This window comes from Polypterus senegalus, chromosome 3 (assembly GCF_016835505.1).
Source record: "Polypterus senegalus isolate Bchr_013 chromosome 3, ASM1683550v1, whole genome shotgun sequence".
Classification (NCBI taxonomy): domain Eukaryota; kingdom Metazoa; phylum Chordata; class Cladistia; order Polypteriformes; family Polypteridae; genus Polypterus; species Polypterus senegalus.
This window is the reverse complement of record NC_053156.1, coordinates 114,883,825-114,911,051: the sequence shown is the minus strand read 5'-3', so window position 1 is coordinate 114,911,051 and position 27,227 is coordinate 114,883,825. Positions and strand designations below refer to the sequence as shown.

General features: G+C 36.1%; 1 protein-coding gene across 3 annotated transcripts in view; it reads left to right on the top strand.

Moving 5' to 3' along the window:
* The window catches only part of ibtk (inhibitor of Bruton agammaglobulinemia tyrosine kinase), a 135,136-nt gene that overhangs the window by 94,481 nt on the left and 13,428 nt on the right, over positions 1-27,227 (top strand). The window contains exons 21-26 of one of the 3 annotated variants that reach the window (XM_039747832.1): positions 1,395-1,507; positions 2,221-2,369; positions 7,432-7,532; positions 9,583-9,669; positions 12,566-12,733; positions 15,876-16,013. In XM_039747832.1, coding sequence (XP_039603766.1) covers positions 1,395-1,507; positions 2,221-2,369; positions 7,432-7,532; positions 9,583-9,669; positions 12,566-12,733; positions 15,876-16,013 — 756 coding nt within the window. Of the gene's footprint in view, positions 1-1,394; positions 1,508-2,220; positions 2,370-7,431; positions 7,533-9,582; positions 9,670-10,278; positions 10,322-12,565; positions 12,734-15,875; positions 16,014-27,227 lie in introns of those variants that run through there. The other 2 variants (XM_039747835.1, XM_039747836.1) reach the window with 2 other exon arrangements.

Genomic DNA, 27,227 nt, shown 5'->3' with positions numbered 1-27,227 from the left:
TTGGTATAGTAGAAGAGAGAAGACAGGCCATCATTTTCTACTGGATATGATGGTACATGTAGGGTTGTTATGTCCTTTTGTTACATTTTACGTCAGAGCAGTTGATATCCTTAACCATTTTTGTTTTTCATGAAATGGTTCAGGTCCATGTGATCTGATGGTATAAAACATGATCAAGTCAAGTTAAGTTGGGGAGCATGCACTGGGACAGTGTGTTGTCACATCCACTACACTACGAAGCAACTCGGGATCCCAGTTGGCAACCCCCCAGGCAGACACGCAGTCCAGTCCCACCCTCCGGAAATGACCCTTTATCTGTTGCAGCCAGGTGTTACATGGGTGACCCCTTCGCCTGGTCCAACCACTCGGGTCCCCAACAATGAGGATCTTCCGAGCTGGATCACCCTCAGGAAAACGCGCTGCATGGCCATAGTGCCATAACTGATCCTCCCTCACAATGCAGGTAATGTGCCTCGTTCAGGACTCCATGAGCAACCGCTCATTCGGCACAAAGTCAAACCAACGGTACCCAATGATTTTCCAGAGAGACACAGTACCAAAAGAGTCCAGTCTTCGTCTCAGGTCACTGGATAGAGTCCATGTCTCGCAACCATATATCAAGACAGGAAGCACCAGAACTCTAAAGTCTTGGACCTTTGTCCTTTTGCATAGATATCGGAAGCACCATACACCCCTTTCCAGTGACCTCATGACCCATGCTGTCCCAATCCGTCTACTGACTTCATAGCAAGAGTCACCCAATACATGAATGTCACTGCCAAGGTAAGTAAACCTCTCAACAAGGTCAATACTCTCTCCGCAAACAGACACACTGCTGATGGCTGTGCCCAAGAGGTCATTAAAGACCTGAATCTTGAAGAAACTCACAAGCCCAGACACTCAGACTCCTTGCTCAGTCTCTCGAGTGCCCTGATCAGAGCCTCCATTGACTCTGCGAAGAAAACCGCATTGTCAGCAAAGTCAAGATCCGTGAATCTTTCTTCACCAACAGATGCCCCACAGCTGTTGGATCCCGCGACCTTGCCCAACACCTAGTCCATACAAGCTTTGAACAGAGTAGGAGCAAGAACACACCCCTGATGTACCCCAGAATCAACTGGGAAAAACACATAGGTTCTACCTCCATTCTGCACAGAACTCACAGTACCATTGTACAGGCCGGCGATAATATCCAGCAGCCTCAAGGGGATAAAACATGATGCTGATTTTAAATGTTGGAAAATTAATAAAATCTGGTCTTTAAAAATGGAAAATTGTATTTTTTATTATATACAATATCCAAACATAGTTTTAGTTCAGCTAACTTAAGTACAATTAATCTATATTGTAATGTCAGTTTGCAAATGTAAATTTGGTTTTGCAATGTCTTTCAGAGATCACCTTATAAAGAAAGCTAAATCAAAAGCTAAGAAGAAACCAAGGCGACGTTCTGACAGTTCAGGAGGTTATAATCTGTCTGAAATCCTCCAAAGTCCACCTTCTCCTGGTAAGAAAATTAATTAAAAAAAAATACACTTTTGTTCAATCCTGTTAAAAATCCCTGTGTTAGCACTACTCTCTAGTTTTTGTCTTATTAATTTAAAAAAGTTAATTAGTTAAAACTTCAAAAATAAGCCCATAGAGTATTTTATGTGTACAGGGTTAAATCTAAGGATGTACTCACAATTTATTCCATGCTAGAGCATGTTTGTCTGCATGTAACCCCCCAAAGACTAGTTTGTTTGATTAGGGCGATTGCTCTGTGCCAGGCCAACCATACCATGCCCTGGCCTGCTTGGAAGTGGTTGTCCTGGGCATGTTTTAGTAAGATTCTGGAACAGTGTAATCACTAAATATGCCCAAGCATGGAACACAGACATGATGTCAATGATGTGATGTCATTTCATTTAAAACCGTTTTTAAATTAAAACAGGTTTTTGTTCTCACCTTACAGATGAACGTGAATTGTAGTTGGCAAGAAAAGCTGCAAATTCTTTCCTTAACATCATTTGTCTTTGTAAAAATCTTCTCGTATGTGCAGCACAATTAACCGCAAAACACTGTGCTGCATAGTCAATAAATCTGTAAGATGACAGAGCATCATCCTGCCCTATATGACTCCAAAAAAAACACAAAATAAGGAAAGTCATTTTGACATGTATGCTGTCACTCTGTGTTGGGATCTTATTTTTTGTAAAATATGATATTTTATTTCTATAGGTATAGTGACGTCTGGCAAAACCAATTCAGCTGAGTCACTTCAGGAGCTGTTAACCTCGGATTCAGAAGGAAGCTGCTTAGGAGTTAATAGCCCTAGGGATCTACAGTCGCCTGTTTTTGTGCCAAGAAGCCCTAACGATACAGATGAGGTTTGGTACATTTTCTAGAAAATATTTCTTAAATTAAGTCATGCTTTAATAGCATTCTCAAAAATGCTTGATCCAATTTAGGGTTGTAGGGAGCCAGGAATGGGTACCAAAAAAAAAAAGAAATAAGTCCTCAGTGTGACATCAGCTAATTGCAGGGCCCACTCTAATAAAGTTAACATTCAAGGCTTTGGGATGTGAAAAGAAAATTGAGTAACTGGAGAAAAATTTTCACATGTATGGGGAAAACATACAATTTGTGTGCAAACAAGTACTGTGTGCAAGGTACAAACCCAGGAGATCTGCTCAGCTACTGCACTAAATAATGTGCAACATGCTCTCCCTTACGTCAGAGTATTATTTATTTTTGTTTTATGTAATCAGTTATATTTTTTTTACATTTTGATATTTAAATAATTGTTTTTATGTTAAAATCATAAAATGTGATGAGAAGGAAGTGCGCTAAACATTTTTGATTCTGGAAGATTGCAGTTCACAAATGTGTGAAGCCTTTCACAAGCCACTGTTAGTTATGTAAAACATCTTTGGATCTATAAATACAAAGGAAATATAAGGAGCAATAGAGAAAAACACTGCACGTAGTGTATAACAACTACAATGATTATACAGGTAACTCATTTTCTTAAAACAATGCAACATAAGATGGCACACAGTACATATGCAGCAGTCTTGGTATGAAGTTGCTCCTGTACCTCTCCTAGAATGGTTTCAAATTTGTGACTACTGAATATAGGAAATCTGTAACACAAGATGATCCAGAAAATGTCTCGCCAGGTTAATGCTGTGCAACTTATGAAGTCTAAAGCAACCCACCTGCAGTACCACTGATGATAATAGTGCACTTTTTAAAAATATGCAGCAACACCAGCTAAACTATTGTTGACCAAGCACTTACTCCTTTCCAATGATTTATCACTTGTACCTCAGTCTAATTGTGTTCAGGTATGGGTAGTTGCACAAGAATTTAATGTGCCCCAGCATTATATCAAGAGCTTCTAAACCATTTCTTAATCTACTCATTTAACTCAGGTTTATGGGGCAATTACTTTTTACATAGGACCATGTAGGTTTTGATAGTTTTTTTTTCCTTAATAAATAAAATCATCACTTAAAAACTGCATTTCATGTTTACTTGGGTTATCTTTGTCTAATATTTACATTTGTTTGATGATCTGAAACATCATCTAATTGTGACACACATGCAAAAAATAAGAAATCATCGAGGGGGCAAATCCTTTTTCACAGCACTGTGTCTCAGACCTAAATATTACTTTTGATCTCCAAGAATATGTTCGAGCATTCAAAGACTCAACATCATTGGCTATGTGCCAGTTATCAACCAATGAATGTCTGTCTTTAACGCACTGTTCATAATTGGACAAAGCTGCTCATCCTCAGTTTGATAAACCTTGCAGCTTGGGTTATGTGGCACTTCTTCACTACTTCAAGTGCTCTAAAAATTTTACCTTATTACTTCAGATACTCTAGATATGAAGACAAAGTTTAGAAAGTTAAAAGCCATGGTATTTATTAAACAATAATTCTAGTAAAGGAAAGCATAAAAGAAACTGTGGATAGCAAAGTCTGGATATATAGTCTTTAGAAAAATCTTATAAAAAGTTAAAGATGTTCAAAATCAATGTCCCAGGGTGGCGTTGAATTAGCAATCAATATTCATGGAATGCTTTAGCTGACAATCAGATGAAAACGGCCCCACATTGCTGCTGCCCTCTTCTGATGATGCTCTGCCTTCTTCAGATGTTACTCTCGCCCTATTCTGGCGTTTTCCTGTTCTCTTTTGATGTCTCTTTCGGACGAGGCATATTTATTGTAAAATTCCTTGCAGAGTTTTGCAACATATAATAGTTGTATATGCCTGATTGGCTGGCTGTCAATATGAAGGATGAATTTGCTCAAACTCTTTAATCTGTTTGAGTACATCCATTTCCCAAACAACAACATTTTTGATATTTTAAGAGCCTTCCTTTTCCAAGCTGTAAACCTTTTGGCAATTTCTAGTCCCACAGAATCTTCTTTTGTTCGTAGTTTGTCAAATAAATGGATACAGCTTGAAGCATGTGCTTGTCTTCCCTTCCCAAGCTGTCAACCCCTTTTGTCCTAGATGCAAAAGAATATATCTTCCCTAATGATCGGCCTGAGTTGCCTCGAAAGCTTGCATATTGTGATCTTTTTAGTTAGCCAGTAAAAGGTGTCATTTTGCTTTGCTTTTCTCTACATTCATAATGGCTAACACGGTACAGCACCCTAGTATTACAGTCCTAGATGCAAAAGATGTCACCAAGGTTATTATAGTTTTGTCTTTTTATATTAGTTTTTACTTCTATTTTAATTCTGATCTTACTTTGAAATTCGTTTTAGTTTTCCTTCATCGTGTATTTTTAGTTTCAATTTAGTTTTTATTTCACAAAGACAGTTCTATCTTATTTTTATATATATATATTATTTTCAGTTTTAATTTTAGAAATTATGGTATAGTTAAAGAGCTACTACGGAGTTTATTTTTGTGTCACAATCAGACAGGACTTCACACTTAATGAGTTTGGATATGAGTTTAATGTTAGTAGGACCTTACTACAGTACATGATTTACTGGCTGGTATTGTTTTGATCTTATAATTGAAACCAGATACTGAATATGAACAATTTTATCATTTTTTATATATTTGTTTTCTGAATAAATGTGTGTTGACTGTTGGCATGTTTCATCTTTTCCTATTCTTTCCCAGAATGGGACAATTTGTAAGGAAATTTAGGTGGATTTTAAGGCACATACAATTTATAGACACAATTTTGCCACCTACAGACCTGAAAAGATATTAAAAAAATCAGAAAATAGATATCATGGGGGCTTAGAAAGAACAAGGCTCTTAGGCTTGAATCATTGTGCATACCCCACCTAGCTGTATTAAGGGAAACAAAGAAAAAATATATAATTTCTAAACTCACTTATCTAGAACAGGATCGTATGAAACCTGGAGCCTACCCTAATTACTTTGGATGCAAGACAGAAAAAATCCCTGGACAGGGTGCCAGCCTATTGCAATAATGCTATATAATGCAATTTGTATGACATGGCAGATGTTAAGAACAAAAAGAGTATGATATTTCATATATCTATTTTGAGGCAGAGAAAGATTGAAAAGATGGAGATAAATATTTTAAAACATAATTCTTCCACCGGATTATTTTCACAGTATCAGGTATTTTGAGCCGTGAATGTAAAACTAAAAGAGTTAAATTAGTAAGTACAGAATAAATACAAAAACACTTTAGTAGGTTTATTTTTTTACCAACTGCTGCTACTCAAGTATATTACAAAGTTTGTATTACTTCTTTGTTAAACAGCCTTATTAAAGCAAAAGTTATTGTTCAGCAACAATATGCCAGTCTCTCGATCAGTGCCTTTTTTGTCTTCAAAATGGATTTCATCTCGGTGAAGTGGCAGGTAAATTATTGTCAATAAAGCACAAACACCTGAGAAATAAACTGAAACATTACTCACTCGTGATATTTCTGCCCATATGGTAAAGGTTTTGTTGACCAGCACATTCTGACCTCAGGCGTTTGAATTACATCTTGAAATTCAAGAAGCGGAAAGAAATGTGCAGCTCATCATAACGTACATCCAACTCATGTAGCCTGGAATAGTTTAATGTGTGCTGCTGAATTAATTGCTGTGTACATACTGTATCTAGGGCTCAGTCAGAATCACAGCTAACAAGCTGCCATTTATGAACAGACTGAAATCCTGTAAGGGATTATCTGCAGCTTTGAAAGTTACTGAGCACTGTCAAAACAAAATCACCACCTTGGTATTCTTCACTAACACTTGGAGTTTAACTATCATCTTCTGGAGAAGTGTCATTATTATCACACAGTAAATTGCTTTCTTCTTCACAAGCTTTTTTGTCCCATATTCAGCTTGCTCTGTCATCGCAAATCTTGTGTGAACACCCGCCCTCTATCACCAGCCACCGTTTACTGGATGAATATATGCTGACGGCTTGTGGTTGGTTACTTTCTGTTATAGAGTTAAAAGTTACAAGGGCAGGATTATTTATTCATGAACCAAATATGAAATTCTTATCAATATATTTTGTTTAATTATGGAACCACTGCAACTCAGGTTAGACCTTTGTGTTAGTCCGGTTGTTAAGAAAATTTAAAAATATTTTTCGTAAAAACTGTTTCAGTTAGATTTTTCAGCTACTTTAATAATTTTGTTTAATTTTAGTTTTTCATTTCAGTATTGTTCATTATTTTATTTTAGTTTACTAAAATGCATTTTTATTATTAGTTTGTTTTGATTTTAGTTTTCCTTAACTATAATAACTTTGGATGTCATTGTGCTTTGATTACTAGTACACTTCAGGAAAACAGGATTTTTTGATATTAAAACTGCCCATGCAATTGTCCTATACAGTACTTAAATTCACCTTGTTTGGCTTGAGCAAAACACAATGGAAATATAGACACAGAATTGCAGATTTTACACACCAGATCAGTTGGCCTTAGCTAAGCAACCTAGATTCTGCAGAGCTACATATACAAATCTGTAAATATCTACAGCGCCAAAACATACAGCAAAAGAAATAAAACCAAGGTTGTAGTCATTTTAGTGCCATTTTGTATCACATTATTATAGATGAGAAAAATAGAATGAGCAGCAGCTTCACAGGAGCTGAAGCTAAGAAAAGGAGAAATTTAACATCAGCAAGACTTTAGTATTACACTTTAGAAGCTGAAACTGTTGCCCGTTCTGCATGACATTACAGCATCAGTCCAGCAGATTCTAGGTAATTGTTGTTTTTTTTAAGTAAATAAAACAAGATACCATGTATTATGTGATAAATATACATATTGTAACATTTGATGTTGAAATCGTACCCCTGTATTTTTAAGTATTTCTTATAAACTTAAGTTTTATGTTTCCTATTAGGACTGTTTGCTTCATTATGATGCACCCTTTGGACCGTCATTTTGAACCTGAATATGTACTTTATAAATGTGGTGGTATTTTACAGGTGGAAAAGAAAACCATGGCATTAAAATGCCTAAGCAGAAGCTTAGAATCAAAAGAGGAGAAAATGTGTAACCCTTTCCCTATCCCTTACCCAAAAACAAGGTATGAAATGTGTGTGTTTGTTGATTTTGTAAGTCCTGCTGGTCATACACTGGTGTGAAAAAGTAAGTACATTCCATGGAAACTGTTGACTTTTGTAGCATATGTGGACATGCAAACGGCAAGTAGATCTTCATACAAAGAATGTCTACTGGTAAATGTGATGTAGTGGAGTAAAATCCCAAGGCAAATGAGCTTTTTATTCATTTATTGAACAAAAATAGTGAGAACACCCTACACCCCAGAAGCTGGCATTTCTCCCTTTAGCAGAAATGATTTGTAGGCATTTTGCGTAACTGCCCACCAGTCTTTCACATCAACTTGGTGAAATTTATGACTTCTCCATGTAAAATTCCTTCAATTACAAAATGTATGTGAATGTTGAGTACGATCAGTTACCCTGATTACATTAGGAAAATAGAATGGCTCTTGGGAGTCCAAATTGGACTGATAAGCCAGCCTACTCATCATCATGGGCAAAAATCCATTCCTTTTGTATATGGCCATTTACAAGGTTTTCAAGCAACTCCAAACAAGCCATATTGTGTTAAACCATTGTGCTATGAATAGGCTGGGCATGATGTTTATAGCTTTCTTTATGCAGGGAGTAAATCACACCTGTGTTCTTACTTTGGTTTGTTTTCTAATTCTATACAAAAAAAAAAACTTGTATAGTACAAATAGCAGCATTGGCCCTGTTTGTTTTTTTTTTAAATATACATACATCATATTTATTACTTTTCAACTTTATTATGTTTGTCACCTCAACACACATTTTGTAATGGCTTATTTATATGAATTATTATTTAGCTGGTTTGGCTGCATTTCTCTGCTTGAACAAAGGTGTTGTCGTTTTTCAGTTTCTCTGACATGTTGCGCAAGTAAGGGTTGATTGAGTTCTGTCAGTATTCACAAGTTCTCCTATTATCTTATCAGATAATTCCTGTTCAATCCAAACCTTTGAATGAAAGTTGCATATGCACATTTCAAGACTCTCTTTGTGATTATGCAAGTTTTATCTGTCTAACTCCTGGTGTTTGTCTATGAGTTCAATGGCAAGCTACAGAAAAGGAATTTTCCTGGTGCACTTTGCATGCAGGTCAAACAAATGGTTGCACTTCGCTACCAGATTTTTCTAGAGTTACCTGGAGATCCCATGGTGAATTATGGGGTTCCTGGAGACTTCTTTTAGTATGAAACAGTCAGCTCTTGGAGTTAATTTTGCTCAAGCCAGCTAGTCCTGGACAAATTAGCAGGCATTTGAAATCTGTGGCACTTGTAAATGATTTTTCCTTACAGTGGAATTATGGATTTCAAGAAGTTTGTCAATCTTTTTAAATCCGCATGGTCTTAACTTAAAACAAGTTCTACCTGCATACTCTCTAAGGAGGTTCTAATCATTGGCACCTAATTTGGAATACCTGATTCTAATTTAATGGATTTGAAATGGTGATAAATGTAAGGTTGTACTTATTTTTTCATGTGACAAGTTTACATTTTTGTTAATTTAGATTATAAGAATGATTACACCATGTCAAGTTTATGTGTCATTTGTTCGCCATTTACCTGCAGACATTGTTTGCATGAAGAACTGTCTGTTCAAACTTACTGAAAAATTCCACAATTTCCATTGGGTGTTTTTGCTTTTTCACATGACTGTATGCTTATTATGGCCCAAAATTATGTCTGTTTCCTGAAGAAAATAATTATTTTAATGATATTTTTATTTTAAATTATTTATTACATTTTCATTTATTGTGACTTATTATTTTTAGTTTATTATTTAGGGAGAAAAATTTGAAAGGAATAATAAGGTTATAATAAACTTGTAAAAAATATTCTTTTATGTAATTTCTTTTCTGTTTTTCTGATTTGCTGCCAATACTGTTTCTGAAAATAATAAGAAAACTTTAATGAAGACAATTATGCTTAACTATATCAAGATTTTTATCACCTTTAATAAATATGTACACTTTTAGTGTTTTTTTTTTTTAACCTTAAATAATATCATTAGTATTATTGTCATCCCGATGTATTTTTATTTTATTTGTAGTCGTACCCCACCTCCTGTGCTGGACCTTAGAGCTTTCATGGAAATGGAACAATCCTTGCAAAATCGTGGATCTACTCCAAAAAGCAGGTTATTTTTCTTTTATAACAACATCAGTCTATTATTCACATTTACATTGTTACTTTACGTTTTCATGTTAAACAATTTCTTGTTTTTGAAAACTTTAAGGAGCTATGTAAAAAATTGTGAAAGATAATATTTTTTTTTTTACTGAAATGACTGTGCCTTTTGAGAAAAACACTGTATTCTATAAGTGCACATTAATGGTTTTTGTAAATTGCATTGCAAAAATAAATTTTCTGTCATTCAGATACACAGCTAGCTGTACATCTTATTCGAAGAGCAAGAAATTAAAAATTGTAATGTGAAGGAATAACTAAAAGATGATCAAGCATCCTAAATGCTTATTTAATTTTCTTGGGTTTTTTGGGCCCCCAATTGTGTTTCAAGTGCGCAACTACAGCATGGGATGAGTTTTAAAAATACCCCAAAACACCTCTCCATGCAGAAACCGATCCATAAAATCCCACCTGGACATGAATACCACAGACCTGTCAACACAGGTACTGATAAAGTGGAACAGAGGGATTCATTCATTCATTAGGATTCATTCTTTACTGAATTGCCAGTAGACTAGTGTGAATGTTAACACTGTTTTCTTTAAACTGGACACTATAGACAGAAAAGCAGCCTGTAAGCAGAATAAGAAGCCCAACTGAAGGTAACACCATAAATTCTTAAAACTAGTTATAAATGCTATAAATTAGAAATGTTATAAATGATAATAAACATTGCTTATTTATACACACCATATTGTATGAGAAAGTTCTGACACTTTTTTCTTAGTATGAACATGCATACTACACAAGTGTGTATCTCGGTCTCTCTAAGATACACGTTCACTCTACTCTTTTTTTGCTGACTACTTGGCTATAACCTCACTACTACTTCCTATGTCACAAAAGGTGCAACTGACAGTGAGGGAGCACTTACTAGATTACTAAGCTTTGATCATGTGCATTATTACAGCAAAATTGAGAGGACTAGTGAGAAAACCTTTCAAAACTCATTTTACCAGGGTCTGTCAGAGAGAGATTACTAGGGCCCACGATTTACCGCGGCAAGAAATGGTAAATTCCGCGGCGTACCGTGGCGCAGCAAAGTACCAGAACTCCATAAGATTAATTCGTAACCCAAGCAAAATAAATGCAATTTTTCCCTAATAATCCCTAATAATAATCAATCATAATTCGTAATACTAATCAAATAGGTTTATCAAAGCATACACATCCGCACATTTTAATCCACTGATTTGCTTTAGGCAAATGATGCTGAAACATATGTAGGCATAATATTATTCTCAAAAAATGATGGAATAATGTTTCTAAAGTCATTATTTATTGTTGAAGAAAACGGCACTGTAAGCTTATAGGTTTTTTTGTGACAGAGAATATCGCAGTGGTGACAACACCGATCCATATTTTGAGAACGAACGTTCCACATCAACAGAAGAGATCGGCAACGCAATGTAAACTTTAGCAAGAGCTGCTAAGCGAGGCAGTCTGTCCTCTAAGGCATGCCAAAAAGCACTGATATCAGCTGGAATTACTTCACGAGATGCTATGTCCAGATAAGCTTGCCATTCATTTGCTGTGGCCATCATTGTTGGCACTAATGGTGCATGATCAGCAAAATTCTTCAATAAGAGCGGTAGCTGTTGTGGATCAAATATTCTCACAGATCTGAATAGGTCTATTGCCGGCTGTTTGGTTTCCACAAAATATTCTTCAAGTTTAGCAGCAGCATTGTGCTTTGCATCTTCACAGCTGCTGGTTGCAATTGGAAATCTGGACGATTTCAGGCAAGACAATAAGTCAGACACTTTGTTGTAGGCATCGACAGCCATGAATGACTGTGCCTCAAAAGAAGTCGGAGTGTTCATAATTGGCTGGCAGTGAACACATACAAATTCAAGTTCAGCTCTCAACTCGTTAAGTTTATCAGTACTTTGCAGCAACGCCGACAGCTTCTTTAACTGGACTGTAGCTCCACTGTGTTCGATTTCAGTAGCAACGAACGAGATGTTAATGAGATGATGCAATAGGCTAAAGAAAGAACTTAAAGAAGTAATCAAAACTAATCATACTATTATCAATATGCCTCAAATGATGAGATTTCATTCAGATTTGGTATTTTCCGTGGCAGTTAGGTTAATTCTGTGGCGTGGCATTTTAACACTGCAAAACCCTAAATTCCGCAGCGTGGCATTAAATTCCACGGGCCGCGGTAAATCGTGGGCCCTAGAGATTACTTTCTTGTTGCTCTTGATTTGATTCAGTTTTGCAAGTTTGAATTATAGAATTGACCTGCAATTAGTCAAGGAGACTATGTTGAAACTTGAAGTTTGAGGGGGTGAGACTTAGGTACAGTGTTTTAATACACTTTAAATTGGTCATATATTTAAATGTTTTTTTACTCACATTTGTAAAGCTGCATAGCTCAAAATTATAGGTGGTTGATTGTTCCCAAATACTTCACTGACCTAAATCTGGATATTTTTAATATCCATATTTTCTAATACCCTATTGTAAATTATTGAAGTGATAGAATATGCATGATTTTACTTGCCATTTTAAAAAAGTACATGCATTAATATAATATTAAAATATTCATGAAAATCTCAAGGTTTCAATGTCCCTCCCGCTTTCTAATAAAATTGTAACTGCACTTGTGGTAAAGTAAAAAAAAAAAAATGCTTAGATTGCAGATAAAGTCTTTATCTGTAATCAGTGCTTTTAATTACAGTACTTCCAGACTTGGAAATGTCACATTACAGTATTTTATGAATTTACATTAAAAATAATTATTAGTTTGTAATACTAAGTTACAAATAGCCAATGTATCACTATTTATTTGCTGTGTTTTTTTCTTTCCACTAAAGAGTGTGTTTGTTTTTGGTTTTCAGTGGCAGTAAAACGGTCTTTCAAGCAATGAAACTTTCCCAGAAGCAACGTAAAATGCTTACTTTAGCATCTAAAGATGGTGGTGATGCAAAGGGAGGGGAAAAATGCACCAAAGAAAATTCAGGTCAAAGTACTTCAACTGTAAATCCTTCCAAGAATGGGAATCCATGGTGAGTTCAAACAAATCATCTTAAATTTGTAAGCAAGAAACTAAGAAAGAAAATGCTTGCTTACTAAGTCACTTTTGAACTTATTGAACAGTATGGTTTCTGGCCATTGATACATTCTCACCAAATGTGTTTCTTTATCTAAACTATATTAGACACCAGTGATTTATTTATTTATTTATTTTTTTTACACATTAAGGTAATTTTGTATGTGTATGCCATAGTACCCTTTTTTTCATTATTGGTAATGGTGAATATGATATGACTGTAGTCAAGTTTTAAATCTGTACCTATTAGCTGAAACACCAATAGAAACATAAAGTTTTTTCAATAATATTCAGTGTAATACCTACCAATACACATGTTACAACTTTCAGGAAGCTTCTCTGTGTCATTCAGATAAATTTGTTTTAACTTAGTTAAGTGGAGAAGAAGGGGAAATTGTTGAAAGTTTTCTTTGCTGCTTTTTACCCTGTTGACTTCTGCAAATGCCTAAGAAAACTTGTTTATTATTGAATGGTTATGTGGACTATTTGTGAGGTATATAATCGATATGTTAACATGATTAGATATATCGTGCACATTAACTTTTAAAAAAAAATAACTGGGATCTACTGTGTTAATAATAATTTTAAACACTTAATTTCAAATCTCAATCTTTGTTTGATTGAACTTAAAAGACTGCAATACCCTTACTATTTCCTCTGCTCATACCTCAGTGTATTTGATTAGCCTGATGCTGGACTTTCTTCAGCGCTAAACGTAACCTGCACATAGTTCCACAGATGAAGCCTCATTAGGGTGTTATTCACATCAAGCTTTATAATTTAATATCATAGATAATCCTAACCAAGGATCAGCCCAATCAACTTTTTCATATAATGGTATGGTATTTGCTAACTTCCAAATAGGTAAGTTTTCCTGTGTTTGAGTTTTGAAAACATGCATCAAGGGCTTAAATGTATAATCACTAGGATATATGTTACCTAATCTTGGTGATTTGTTTTGATTTCAACTTTTTAATCCAAGTTAAAAATTTCTTTGAACATTTTTTAAATAATCCATTTTATTTATTTATTATAAAGATCATTTCTCAATCTAAAGGTCACTACATATACCTACATATAATTTTAAGTGGAAAATGAGGCACAAAACAAACACTAAAGTAATAATAACAGAATAAATATCAAGATTACAGAATATATCACAAAAAAAACTACCCAAAAAGTAAATAAGAAGAAAAGACAACTGAAATTGAGAGTTAAGACAAGAAAAACACTTTCAAGATTTGTGTATATAGAAAATAATATATAGAAAATATGATGCACTATAGTAACCAGCTCCAAAGTCTATGGGCAATGGCACTGAATAATCTGCCTCAACACATACAGTATGTAGTTTCGTCTGAGGAACCACCAGCAATGCAATGCTAGAGGATCTAAGAGCACATGAAGGCGCTCAGCTAGTTATGTGGGAGCTAGGTCATTTAAACCTTTGAAGGCTAGTAAGTAGAAGTTTGTGTTATATACACAATCAATTGGAGAGCAATGTAAATAATAATGTACAAGAGTAAAATATTCTGTATGTTTAGTTTAAGTAAGAAATCCTGTACTGAATAAACTGTAGTCTAGACTAAACCAGAGGTCGCCAGCTCTGGTCCTGGAGGACCACGGTGGCTGCAGGTTTTCATTCAAACCCTTTTCTTAATGATTGACCTGTTTTAGCTGCTAATTATCTTCTTTTGAACTAATTTTAATTGACTTGCTCTTGAAGACCCAGACCCCTTAATTGTTTCTTTTTCCTTAATTACCAGCCAGACAATAACCAGATTATAAAATTAACCAAAACAACTGGTGTCCAAAGTACAATATCTGAAAATAAATGATCTCAGGAATGTTGATCTGCTCAGGTCTGCAAAACATTTTAACTGAGCTCTCAGAAAAGAGTTTTGGAAATGTCTGCTAATGCACAATGAGAGCAGGAACAAGCCATGGAATTAAATAATGTGTTTGATTAAAGACAAGAATCGTCACCTCATTAAGCAGCTAGTTAGAGTAAAATTGATTGGAGTTTGAGGCCCTGACTTAGTTGGTCTTCTTTTGACTGGGAGGTTATCGACTTCTTAACAGGTGAAAACCTCAGCAAAATTAAATTTTTGAGGATTTGCAATTTCATAATCAGTGTGTTTTAATTTACCTTACCGCTATACTAATAAACCTCGCCCTACTAATAAACCTCACCACATCCTTGACCCCTCTTTTACTAAAGCATTTAACTTAACTAATTTTTGTTTTATTGGTTCTGCTCATAAGCCCTATTTGTCTCGTTTTTCCTTTTTTTTTTCTTTCTTACTGCTTCTAAATTATTGGATGAACTTGTCCCGTATTGCAAAGGAAATTGCTTTTAAACCTGCTCAAATTCCCCAAAATTACCTCCTTTAAATATTGTCACTTTTAGATTTATCTAGCTAAAATTTGCCCCTCTTCAGTTTTGGCAGAGTGCCCTTTTTAAAACCAAAATCAGTGTGAAATATATTTTGGTTACTTGAGCCTAGTAGTTTGCACATCCTTATACTCTGAATTCTGTCCTTGTATCACAGAATAGTAAATTCTGTATAATCATTTTAAAATAATAAATTTAAAATGGCCAGCTCCAGGCATTAATACTTTAACATATTTTATTGTAAAGCAATCATTGACTATATCAATGAAATCTTGTTGTGTGCCTCACTGTTTATAAGGTTATCCCAGTTAATGTTTGGGTAAATAAAGTCGCCCACTACAATACTATTCCTACCCAATCATGTTTTTTTAATTTTATCCAAAAGATGCATATTGAATATATTGCCTAGATTGGGGTATTGGGAATAATCCATTCACAATGTCAGACTTTTTAATTTTTCCTGTCCTTCCTAAATACTGTGTAACTGTCTTATTGTTATACTATTGTAACTATGTGCAGCCATATATGATTCCTTATAATTTGTTTTATTCATGAAACTTCTAGCATTAAGTAAAGTGGTGTTAAATACATTACTCATTTTATTTTTATGTATTAATTGTGGTCTTGTAATTTTAAAATTACCTTGTATATATGTATTGTTTCAATGCTATTATTTTCATAATGATGCATTTTCCTTCTTTAGGGCTCTCCCAGTTCAGTCAGCTGCTGTATCATTAAGTGAGGTTCTCTTGACACAGAAGACAATGGGCGATTCTGTGGGTTCAGCTGGGAAAAAGGTGTCTTTTAAAAATCCTGAGCTCCATGCTGATAAGAAACTTGGGTAAGTATGGAGAACTTTTCTGAAGTTCTTAAAGTTTGTCTCATCAATTGTGAAACGTCTACATCTAGGATGGAGCTTTGCTGGCAGCGGTGTTATCTAGCTTTTTTTATTATGCATCCAAAATAGCCTGTGTTTGGTCAATCCAGGATTGAACTAGATGTATATTAAAAAGCATGAGCAGAAAACCAAGAGGGCCAGAAAGTGAAGGAAATAGTAGTTAGTCTTATTAAAGTCTAAGCCAGCCAAAAGTTCAAAATATGGCCTACCAGAAACCAGGTTGGAAGAGACAGGCGAAGGAATGGTTCTGTCTGGACCTCACGCTATAGCATCTTCCCCAGTGGATGACCATTGTGGAAGCAAAACAGCAATTGAGGCAGGCAACAAGAATTCACTGATCTCCTACATAATATTGGAACTGATGAAGGCCTCTTTATCCCCGCATTCAGCTACTACCAACACCCCCAGTCAGTAGAATCAACTCCAACATGTTATGTATCTCCTCTCTCAAAGCACAGAGGAGATCAAAATGATGATGCGATGATTAATGTACATGTGGGAAAAATAGAAGAGATGACCCACAAGAGAACAGATGATATAGACAAGAAAACAGACAAAATTGATGTCAGAATAGACTGCAGAATTGACAGCAAAATGGACAAGCTGCTTCAGGAAATTAAAGATCAGCATGTATGTTTAAACAATAAATCTGATGTAAATCTTAATAAAGCTCTAGTAAGTATCATTGAAAAAATACAGGAAAATATGAGGTAAAATTGAGAATAAAACAAGAAAACTTGTGGATTACCTGGAAGATGTTAAATGTTCTACTTGTATTGAAGTAGTTGAACAATCGATATCTGCCATTGACAAAAAAAAAACTGCTGCTGATAAATTAGCTGTGTTGGAAGACAGATATAGAAGGAACAACATCAGAATCGAAGGTCTCCTGGAAAATTGTAAAAGTCCAAACTAGCTGATTTACTTTCTAAATTAACTGCAGAATACTTTATATTGGATCACTGCAGCTTATCACATACATGGTTTGAATGCCTCAAAACCGAGAAGCTTGATTTTCCAATTCGACAAACTGGTTGTCAAAGAAAATTTGATTTTGATTCTTAGACAGAAACAGGAGATTATATTTGAAAATAATTACATTCATATTTTCCCAGACTTCTCCCCTTCAACATCTGGCTAAACAAGCTACATTTGCAGCATCACACAGTGCTTGCGCAAAGCTGAAATCAGATACACCCTCTTGTTTCCTGCCAAATAAGTAAATAAGTTAATATAAGTTAATATTACACAAATAATTCTGTATTTCACTGTATTAATTGACTACCACCGTATTAACTGACTGATCACTGTTTCAAAGTCTAAAGGCTTGTGGGACAAAACTTGTTCCTTTGGAAATGAACCTTTGGCTGAGTCTGAAGTCCATAATGTGCTGGAGCAGGTTTTTATTAAGGATTATCATTGTATGTTGCTCTGTTCAGCTTTCCCTCCTGCCTCTCTTGTTTCCCAGTTGCTGCCACTGAAAAACGGCCCCATTGCATGATGACCATTGAAATGGTTTTGCACAGGTACACAGGTGATAAGCACTTAAGTCTGGAGAAAAGCCATCATTCCAATCCACATTTAACTAGTGGTTAAGAATGGTAATTTCTGTCATTAATTTAAGATGCTATTCTTTCTCTGGTCCTTCATTGTGTTCCCATCAGTTCTACAGAGAACGTGCCACTGAATTATGGAAGTAAACAATATAAGTAAATACATAAGCAGTTGTACAACAGAATGATTGAAATAAAATGATTAAAGACACATAAATGTATATTCGGAGAATGCCCTTCTCAAAGTCTAGAAACTGGAATATTGTTTATTTCTACAGAGCCACAAGTTTCACAGAATTGAGTAAACACGGTGTAGAGAAATGGCCCCGCATTGTTCTACATTGGGGTCCTCAACCTACTTAAACAGGGGGCTAGTTCACAGTCCCTCAGACTGTTTGGGGGCAGGACTATAATTTAAAAAAAAAAAATGAACAAATTCCCATGCACACTGCACATATCTTATTTGTATTGCAAAAAACATGAAAGAACAATACAATATTCAAAATGAAGAACAATTTTAACCAACATAAACTTTCCATTATTTCAATGAGAAGTGTGGGCCTGCTTTTGGCTAATTACAGAGTCACGTGTGGTTCTGCTGGAGCCAATCCCAGCCAACACCGGGCGCAAGGCAGGAACAGCTTTTGAGTAATGGACAGATGGCAGAAGTTTTCTTCCTTCACTTGTTTAATGAGGAGGTCCAATTTTACTTCAAATGCTTTCACATGTGAATGCATATCACAGATGAGCTTCCCCTTTCCTTGAAGTTGCACATTGAAACTGTTGTTCTGTTACATCTGTCAGAAAACCAAGGTGCCATTTCCATTCTGCATCTTTAAGCTCTGGTACTTCTTTGTTTTTTGAAAGCAGAAAAGCAGGAACCTGTGGAAGTAAGTCATAAAAACGTTTCAAAACTCTCCCTTGACTCGGCCAACAGACTTCTGTGTGGTACACAATATCTTCACATGCAACGTTCAGATCAGGCAGAAATTCTTGAAACTGTCTGTGGTTTAGTGCATGAGCCCTAATGAAGTTCACACAGGACACCACAACTTTCATGACCGAGTCCCACTCCAGTGATTTTACAACATAGCGCTTGTTGGTGGTTGATGCAGTGTATGGCTTTTGGACGTGAATGGTTGCGTTTGTCCATCTCTTGGTTAATGCGTGTAAGTAACCACTCCTTTCATAGACCCCACCATGCTAGGAGCACTATCAGTTGTCACACTGGCTAGTTTAGCCTAGTCTAACTCCAAATTATTCAGTTTGGCAAACCTTTTCATAGATATCCTTTCCTGTTGTTGTTCCTTTGATGCTTTGCAGTGCAGCAAGCTCCTCTGTGACTTCGAAATGATCATTTGTCCCACGAATGAAAATTAGAAGTTGTACAGAATCACGAACATTATTGCTTTCATCAAGTGCCAATGAAAAATAGCATAGTTTTTTTGAGGGGTTTTGCAAAAGCTGATGCAAATTGTCCTCCATTTCTTCAAACCTTCATGTAATTGTAGGTCCTGAAAGACTCACTGCACTAAATAAATCAGCCTTCTCTGGACACATCTCTTTGGCAACAGAAAGAAGGCATTCTTTAACAAATTCTACCTCTATGAATGGTCTGCCAGTGCACGCTATTTAGCTTGGCAACTTGAAAACTTTATCGCAGTGATGAAATATTTAGCTGCTTCTGCTTCACAAAAGCATTTTGCTGAGTTGTCAATCCATTTTTCAGTTTTAATATTTTGTCTTTTCTCAGTTTTCCGGCCAAACAATCATATTTGTCTTTATGTAGAGTTTCATAGTGGTGATGCAAATTGTATTCCTTGAACACAGCCACTGACTTCTGGCACACCTGTCTGCCTCAGCGTAGTGAAGGTGATTCGGGTTGGTGCATCCTCGGCTCCAGTGTGTCACATCACTGCATGCTAATGACGCTGGATGCAGCGGTGGCCACAGCTACATCGGCTCCCGCAGCCGTAGCAGGGGCCAGGTAAATGACCTTGGGGGGCCGTATCTGGCCCGCGGGCCGTAGTTTGAGGACCCCTGTTCTACAGTGTCAGAAAGTAGACACTTTACAGCAACAGGAGCCTGGGCTTGAAACCTAACGTAGTTAATTCTTATGTGGTGTGTGTTTTCTCTGTGTAGGTTATTTTCTAGGTAACTGCAGATTTTCTCCCATGCCCCTGAAATGTATATTTAGATAATCAGTGACTGTACATTGGTCTGGTATGAGTCTCTGGGATTGTGATGAAATGCTTTCAGTTTCAGATTGCTTCCTGCCTTGTGCCTTAAGCTTTAAGAGTGAGCTCTGGAATGTTCAATGTGGAGAAAATAGCTTCATTAAAAACTTACAGTGGGTTGGGTTTCATGTTACCTTTTTTATTTTATAACATTCAACAAAACAACACAGAAAGCAATATTTGTTATGGTCACACTTGCGTCATTTATATACTGACTTGTCTATCACAAGAGTTACCTGGTATACATTTTTGTTTTCTATTTTGATTTTACAGCCTCCCTAACAATGAGTAGAGAATGTAGTAATTCACATATAATGTATGTCATATAGTTTTTACAAAGAGCACACAAATAACTATATTTCTAAACATGTACACTTTCAATAATGTGGAAATCTAGAGATTTCATAGAAACCTTTGGAAAAAGTGCAGAGCAGTATTCATTATGTATAATGTTACTTGTTAAATGGTTATATGATGAGTTAATATTGCTGATTCAGCTTTCAAACTTTTTTTAATACACTGCTCCTTTTAACCACTAGGCCACACTGTTTGTCATGGATTATAAACTGCCAAAAAACAATCATGGGTCATGAAACCTAAGTACTTATAGAAATGGCTGTGTTGTAAAAAGAATTTTAAGTCTTTAATAACAAAATGCTAATATACAATTGTTTTCCTTTTGTATTTTCGTATTTAACAAATGAATAGTATTTTGTTTAGTAAGTGCTAGGATTTTGTTTTAGGTTGCATACTTTTCAAGAGGTTTTTGAAACTGTTGCTTAACATTTACATGTGCTTATAGTACGATTCAAGTTTTTTGTGTGTGTGTATGTATGTGTATATATATATATATAAAATATATTTTTCCCTTCCTGATTTCTTTTTTTTTCTTGTCTTGTTTGTCACACTTTAACACAAAATGCAGTTTTTTAAGTGATGATTGTATTTATTAAGGAAAAAAAACTATCCAAATCTGCATGGCCCTATGTGAAAAAGTAATTGCCCCCCTTGTTAAATCATGAAGTAACTGTGGTTAATTAAAATTTTTTGGAAAACTGAGTTCAATCTCACTAGCCACTGCCAGACCTATTGAATCAAGACATCACTTAAATAGAACCTGTCAGACGAAGTGAAGTAGGCCAAAAAATCCCAAAAAGGAAGTCATCATGCCACGATCTGTAAAAATTCAGGAAAAGATATGAAACAAAGTAATTGACATCTACCAGTCTAGAAAAGGTTACAAACCCATTTCTAAAGCTTTGGGACTCCTGCGAATCAAGGTGGGAGCAATTATACACAAATGGAGTAAACCTACCCAGGAGTGGCCGGCCTACAAAAATGACCCCAATAGCGCAGCGATGACTCATTCAAGAGGTCACAAAAGAACCCACAACAACATCTAAAGAACTGCAGGCCTCACTTGCCTCAGTTAAGGTCAGTGTTCATGACTCAACCATAAGAATGAGACTGGGCAAAAATGGCATGCATGGCAGAGTTCCAAAGTGAAAACTACTGCTGACCAAAAAGAACATAAAGGCTCGTTTCTGTTTTGCCAAAAAATATCTTGATGATCCCCAAGACTTTTGGTAAAATATTTTGGAAGGTGTGCGTTCCGTTACATCTGACATAAAAGTAACACAGCATTTCAGAAAATATACATCTTACCAACAGTCAAACATGGTGGCGGTAGTGTGATGGTCTGGGGCTGCTTTGCTACTTCAGGACCTGGACGACTTACTGTGATTGGTGGAACCATGAATTCTGCTCTCTACCAAAAAATCCTGAAGGAGAATGTCCGGCCATCAGTTTGTAACCTCAAGCTGAAGTGCACTTGGGTTCTGCAGCAGGACAATGATCCAGAACACACCACCAAGTCCACCTGTGAATGGCTTACAAAAAACAAAATGAAAGTTTTGGAGTGGCCTAGTCAAAGTTTGGACTTAAATCCAATTGAGATGCTGTGGCATGACCTTAAAAAAGCGAAACCCTCCAATGTGGCTGAATGAAACAATTCTGCAAAGAAGAGTGGGCTAAAATTCCTCCACAGTGATGTGAAAGACTCATTGCCAGTTATCGCAAAATCTTGATTGCAGTTGTTGCTGCTAAGGGTGGCGCAACCAGTTATTAGGTTTAGGGAGCAATTTACTTTTTCACATAGGGTCATGTAGTTTTGGATAGTTTTTTTTTTTCCTTAATAAATAAAATTATCACTTAAAAACTTTTGTGTTTACTAGGGTTATTTTTGTCTAATATTTAAATGTGTTTGATAATCTGAAACATTTAAGTATGACAAAAATAAGAAATCAGGATGGGGGCAAATACGTTTTCACAGCGTTGTGTGTATATATACAGGTATGTATGTGTGTGTGTATATATATATATATATATATATATACACACACACACACACACACACACACACACATACATATATATATACACACACACATATATATATATATATGTGTGTGTGTGTGTGTATGTATATATAGATATAATATATATTTATATATATATAAACTGCTCAAAATAATTAAAGGAACACTTTGAAAACACATCAGATCTCAATGGGAAAAAGAAATCCTCCTGGATATCTATACTGATATAGACTGGGTAATTTGTTAGGAACGAAAGGATGCCACATCGCTTGATGGAAATGAAAATGATCAACCTACAGAGCCCTGAATTCAAAGACGCCCCTAAAATCAGAGTGAAAAAATTATGTGGCAGGCTAGTCCATTTTGCCAAAATCTAATTGCAGCAACTCAAAATTGTATGCAGCACTTTGTATGGCCCCTGTGTTCTTGTATACATGCCTGACAACATCGGTGCATGCTTCTAATGAGATGACAGATTGTGGTGTTGGGGATCTCCTCCCAGATCTGGACCAGGGCATCACTGAGCTCCTGGACAGTCTGAGGTGCAACCTGGTGGCATTGGATGGACCAAAACATAATTTCGCAGTGGTGTTCTATTAGATTTAGGTCAGGAAAGTGTGGTGGCCAGTCAATGGTATCAATTCCTTTATCCTCCAGGAACTGCCTGCATACTCTCACCACATGATGCCAGGAATTGTCGTGCACCAGGAGCCACTGTACCAGCATAGGGTCTGACAATGGGTCCAAGGATTTCATCCTGATACCTAATGGCAGCCAAGGTGTCTTTGTCAAGCCTGTAGCGGTCTGTGTGACCCACCATGGATATGCCTCCCCTGACAATCATTAACCCACCACCAAACTGCTCATGCTGAATGATGTTACAGGCAGCATAATGTTCTCGATGGCTTCTCCAGACCCTTTCACTTCTGTCACGTGCTCAGGGTGAACCTGCTCTCATCTGTAAAAAGCACAGGGCACCAGGGGTGCATCTGCCAATTCTGGTATTCTATGGCAAATGCCAATCGAGCTGCATGCTGCTGGGCAGTGAGCTCAGGGCCCATTAGAGAACATGGGGCCCTTGGGTCACCCTCATGAAGTCTTTCTGGTTGTTTGGTCAGAGACATTCACACCAGTGGCCTGCTGGAGGTCATTTTGTAGGGCTCTGGCAGTGCTCATCCTGTTTCTCCTTGCCCAAATGAGCAGATACTGGTCCTGCTGATGGGTTATGGGCCTTCTATGGCCCTCTCCAGCTCTCCTAGAGTAACTGCTTGTCTCCTAGAATCTCCTCCATGCCCTTGAGACTGTGCAGGGAGACACAGCAAACCTTCTGGCAATGACACTTATTGATGTGCCATCCTGGAGAAGTTGGACTACCTGTGCAACCTCTGTAGGGTCCAGGTATCGCCTCGTGCTACCAGTAGTGACACTGACTGTAGCCAAATGCAAAACTAGTGAAGAAACAGTCAGAAAAGATGAGGAGGGGAAAATGTCAGTGGCCTCCACCTGTTAAACCATTCCTGTTTTGGGGGTCATCTCATTGTTGCCCCTCTAGTGCATCCATCCATCCATTTTCTAACCCGCTGAATCTGAACACAGGGTCACGGGGGTCTGCTGGAGCCAATCCCAGCCAACACAGGGCACAAGGCAGGGACCAATCCTGAGTAGGAACCCACTGCAGGACACACACAAATACACCCACACACCAGGGCCAATTTAGAATCGCCAATCCATCTAACCTGCATGTCTTTGGACCGTGGGAGGAAACCGGAGTGCCCGGAGGAAACCCACGCAGACACGGGGAGAACATGCAAACTCCACGCAGGGAGGACCCGAGGCGAACCTGGGTCTCTAACTGCGAGGCAGCAGTGCTACCCACTGCGCCACCGTGCCGCCCCTCTAGTGCATCTGTTGTTAATTTCATTAACACCACAGCAGCTGAAACTGATTAACAACCCCCTCTGCTACTTAACTGACCAGATTAATATCCCATAAGTTTCATTGACTTTATGCTATACTCTGATTAAAAAGTGTTCCTTTAATTCTTTTGAGCAGTATATATATATATATATATATATATATATATATATGTGTGTATATATATATATATATATATATATATATATATATATATATATATATATATATATATATATATATATATATATATATATATATATATATATATATATATATATATATATATATATATATATATATATATATATATATATATATATATATATATATATATATATATATATATATATATATATATGTATATATATATATATATATATATATATGTATGTATATATATGTATATGTATATATATATATATATATGTATATATATATATATGTATGTATATATATATATATGTATATATATATATATATATATATATATATATATATATGTGTGTATGTGTGTATGTGTGTGTGTGTGTGTGTGTGTGTATATATATATATATATATATATATCTATCTCTCTAGCGAACTGTCATCTCTGACTTGTCATGGAGCACGTTTAAGCTCATGTGTTTGCAGTGTTTAAATAAAAATCGTTCTTGTTTCTACGACCTCCTGTGTCTCTGTGCAAATCTGTGACCCAAGCGTGACAATATATATAATGTTTTGAATCACTAAATGTTCTGAATAATGTGGTTTGATCAATTACAAGAAGGGGGCCGGTTTCCATGTGAAGTTGGGCAAATAAGTTTTATAAACTAAAAAATGAAAAGAGCAGTCTTAAGATTACTCAGATAACATTCATCACCTTTAAGTCTAAATTTAAAGAATATAAACTGATGGTTCAATATATGTTTTGACATTTTCAATGCTCATAAGTACATTAGGAAACCGAATATAATATGTTATGCTATGTTATTAAATGTGATATAAATATTATAAAGAAAAAGTATTAATTTAAGAACAAACAAGGAAGTGTCACTTTTTTAATCCATATGAGCTGTTCAAAAATATTGTTTTTTCCTGTTTAGACTTTTCAATATGTATTCATGTTCTCTTGTAAAATATTTTAAAGACATTACATAAGTTATTTAATACTTTCTGATATAATTTATTTCAGAATTAAAAGATGATTGTTTAATTTTTAAATGTTTTATCATCTTAAATAATTTTAATATAACTTAAACTGAAGAATACTTTAGACATGCTTTATAGTAGTACAGCAAGATAACCACTTGGCAGCAGTATGATTCTTTATCTGATGATTTAATACAAAATCTGTTTAAGGTACATTTTAATAAGAGAGAATATATAATTTTGATTAAAATTGAAAACACAAAGAAAAAAAATGAGTATGTGTGTATGTTTGCATGCATGCACCAATCAGCCACAACACTGAAACCACTAATAGGAAAGTGAATAACATTGATTATTTCATTACAGTGGCGTCTGTCAAGGGGTCAGATATATTAAGCAGTAAGTGAACAGTCAGTTCTTGAAAAGAAAGATAAATAGGCAAATTGTGATGACTGGGTCAGAGCATCACCAAAACAGCGGGATATGTGGGGTGATCCTGGTATACAGTGGTTAGTACCTGCCAAAACTGGTCCAAGGAAGAACAGCAGGTGCACTGGCGACAGGGTTATGGGCACCCTAAGACCCATTGATGTGTCAGGGAGCAAAGAGTAGTCCATCTGGTCCAATCCCACAGAATAGCCACTGTACCACAAATTGCTGATAAACTTGATGCTTGCCATGAGAGAGATGTCAGAATACACTATGCATTGCAGCTTGCTGCATATGGAGTTGCATTGCCGCATACCAGTCAGTACCCATTCTGACCCTGGACACTGCCAAAGTGCTTGCAATTGGCACATGAGCATCAGAACTTCACTATGGAGCAATGGAAGAGGGTGATCCGGTCTGGTGAATCATGTTTTCTTTTAGATCTTTTGGGCAGCCAGGGGCATGTGCTTAGTTTATCTAGTGAACAGATAGCAACAGGATGCATTATGTAGGCAAGCTGGCAGGGGAGGCAATGTAATGTTCTGGGTACTGTTAATGTCCTGCTGGGAAACCTTGGACACTGGCATTCATGTGGATGTTACTTTGACACGTACCACCTGCCTAAAGATGGTTTCAGGCCAAGTGCAACTGTTCACAGCAACGATATTACCTGATGGCAGTGGAATCTTTCAGCAGGGTAATGAGTCCTGCCACAATGCAAAAATTGTTCAGGAATGGTTTAAGGAATATGAAAAGTTTATGGTCTTTGACTTTGCCTCCAAATCCCTTAGATCTCAATCCAGTCAAGCATTTGTGAATTGTTCTAGAAAAACAACTCAGTTCCATTGATCCCCACTTCACAACTTACAGAACTTAAATGATCTACAGCTAAAATCTTGATGCCAGATACCTCAAAACACCTTTAGAGATCTTGTGTCCTTGCATCAATGATTCAGGGCTTTTTTAGTGGCACGAGGGGGGACCTATACATATTAGGCAGGATATTTTAATGTTGTGGCTGATAGCTGTGTGTTAGCGAACATTCTATTAGCATCCATCAATCCATTACTTTTTCAAACCCCATTTAGATTCACATGTTCTAGACCTTATTCTTACAGTATTCAGCATAACTCATGGGGGAAGGGGGGCTGCTCTGGATCAGCTGACCAGTCCTTTATATGGGCATACACAGTCACACTTGTCTATTCAGTGCCAATTCTAACTCGCCAATTAACACACATCATTGGGATTTTAGAGGAAAATAGATTAATTAGAATTACCTCTGCTTTGTTGTGAGAAATCTATCTTTAAAGTTTCTAAATTACCTTGGTGATTTTTTTTTTTTTTTGCAATTGCAACGTTTTTATTGTTCTATTTTAAAATAATGTAACCCATTGTGTGTTCCAAATTATTTGCATTTTATTTACTTAATTAATACCTATTGCACCCCCACACCTTTGTCCTGTTTACTTTAATTCTCTTTTTAGCAATGTGTTAAATAAAAATGTTACATTT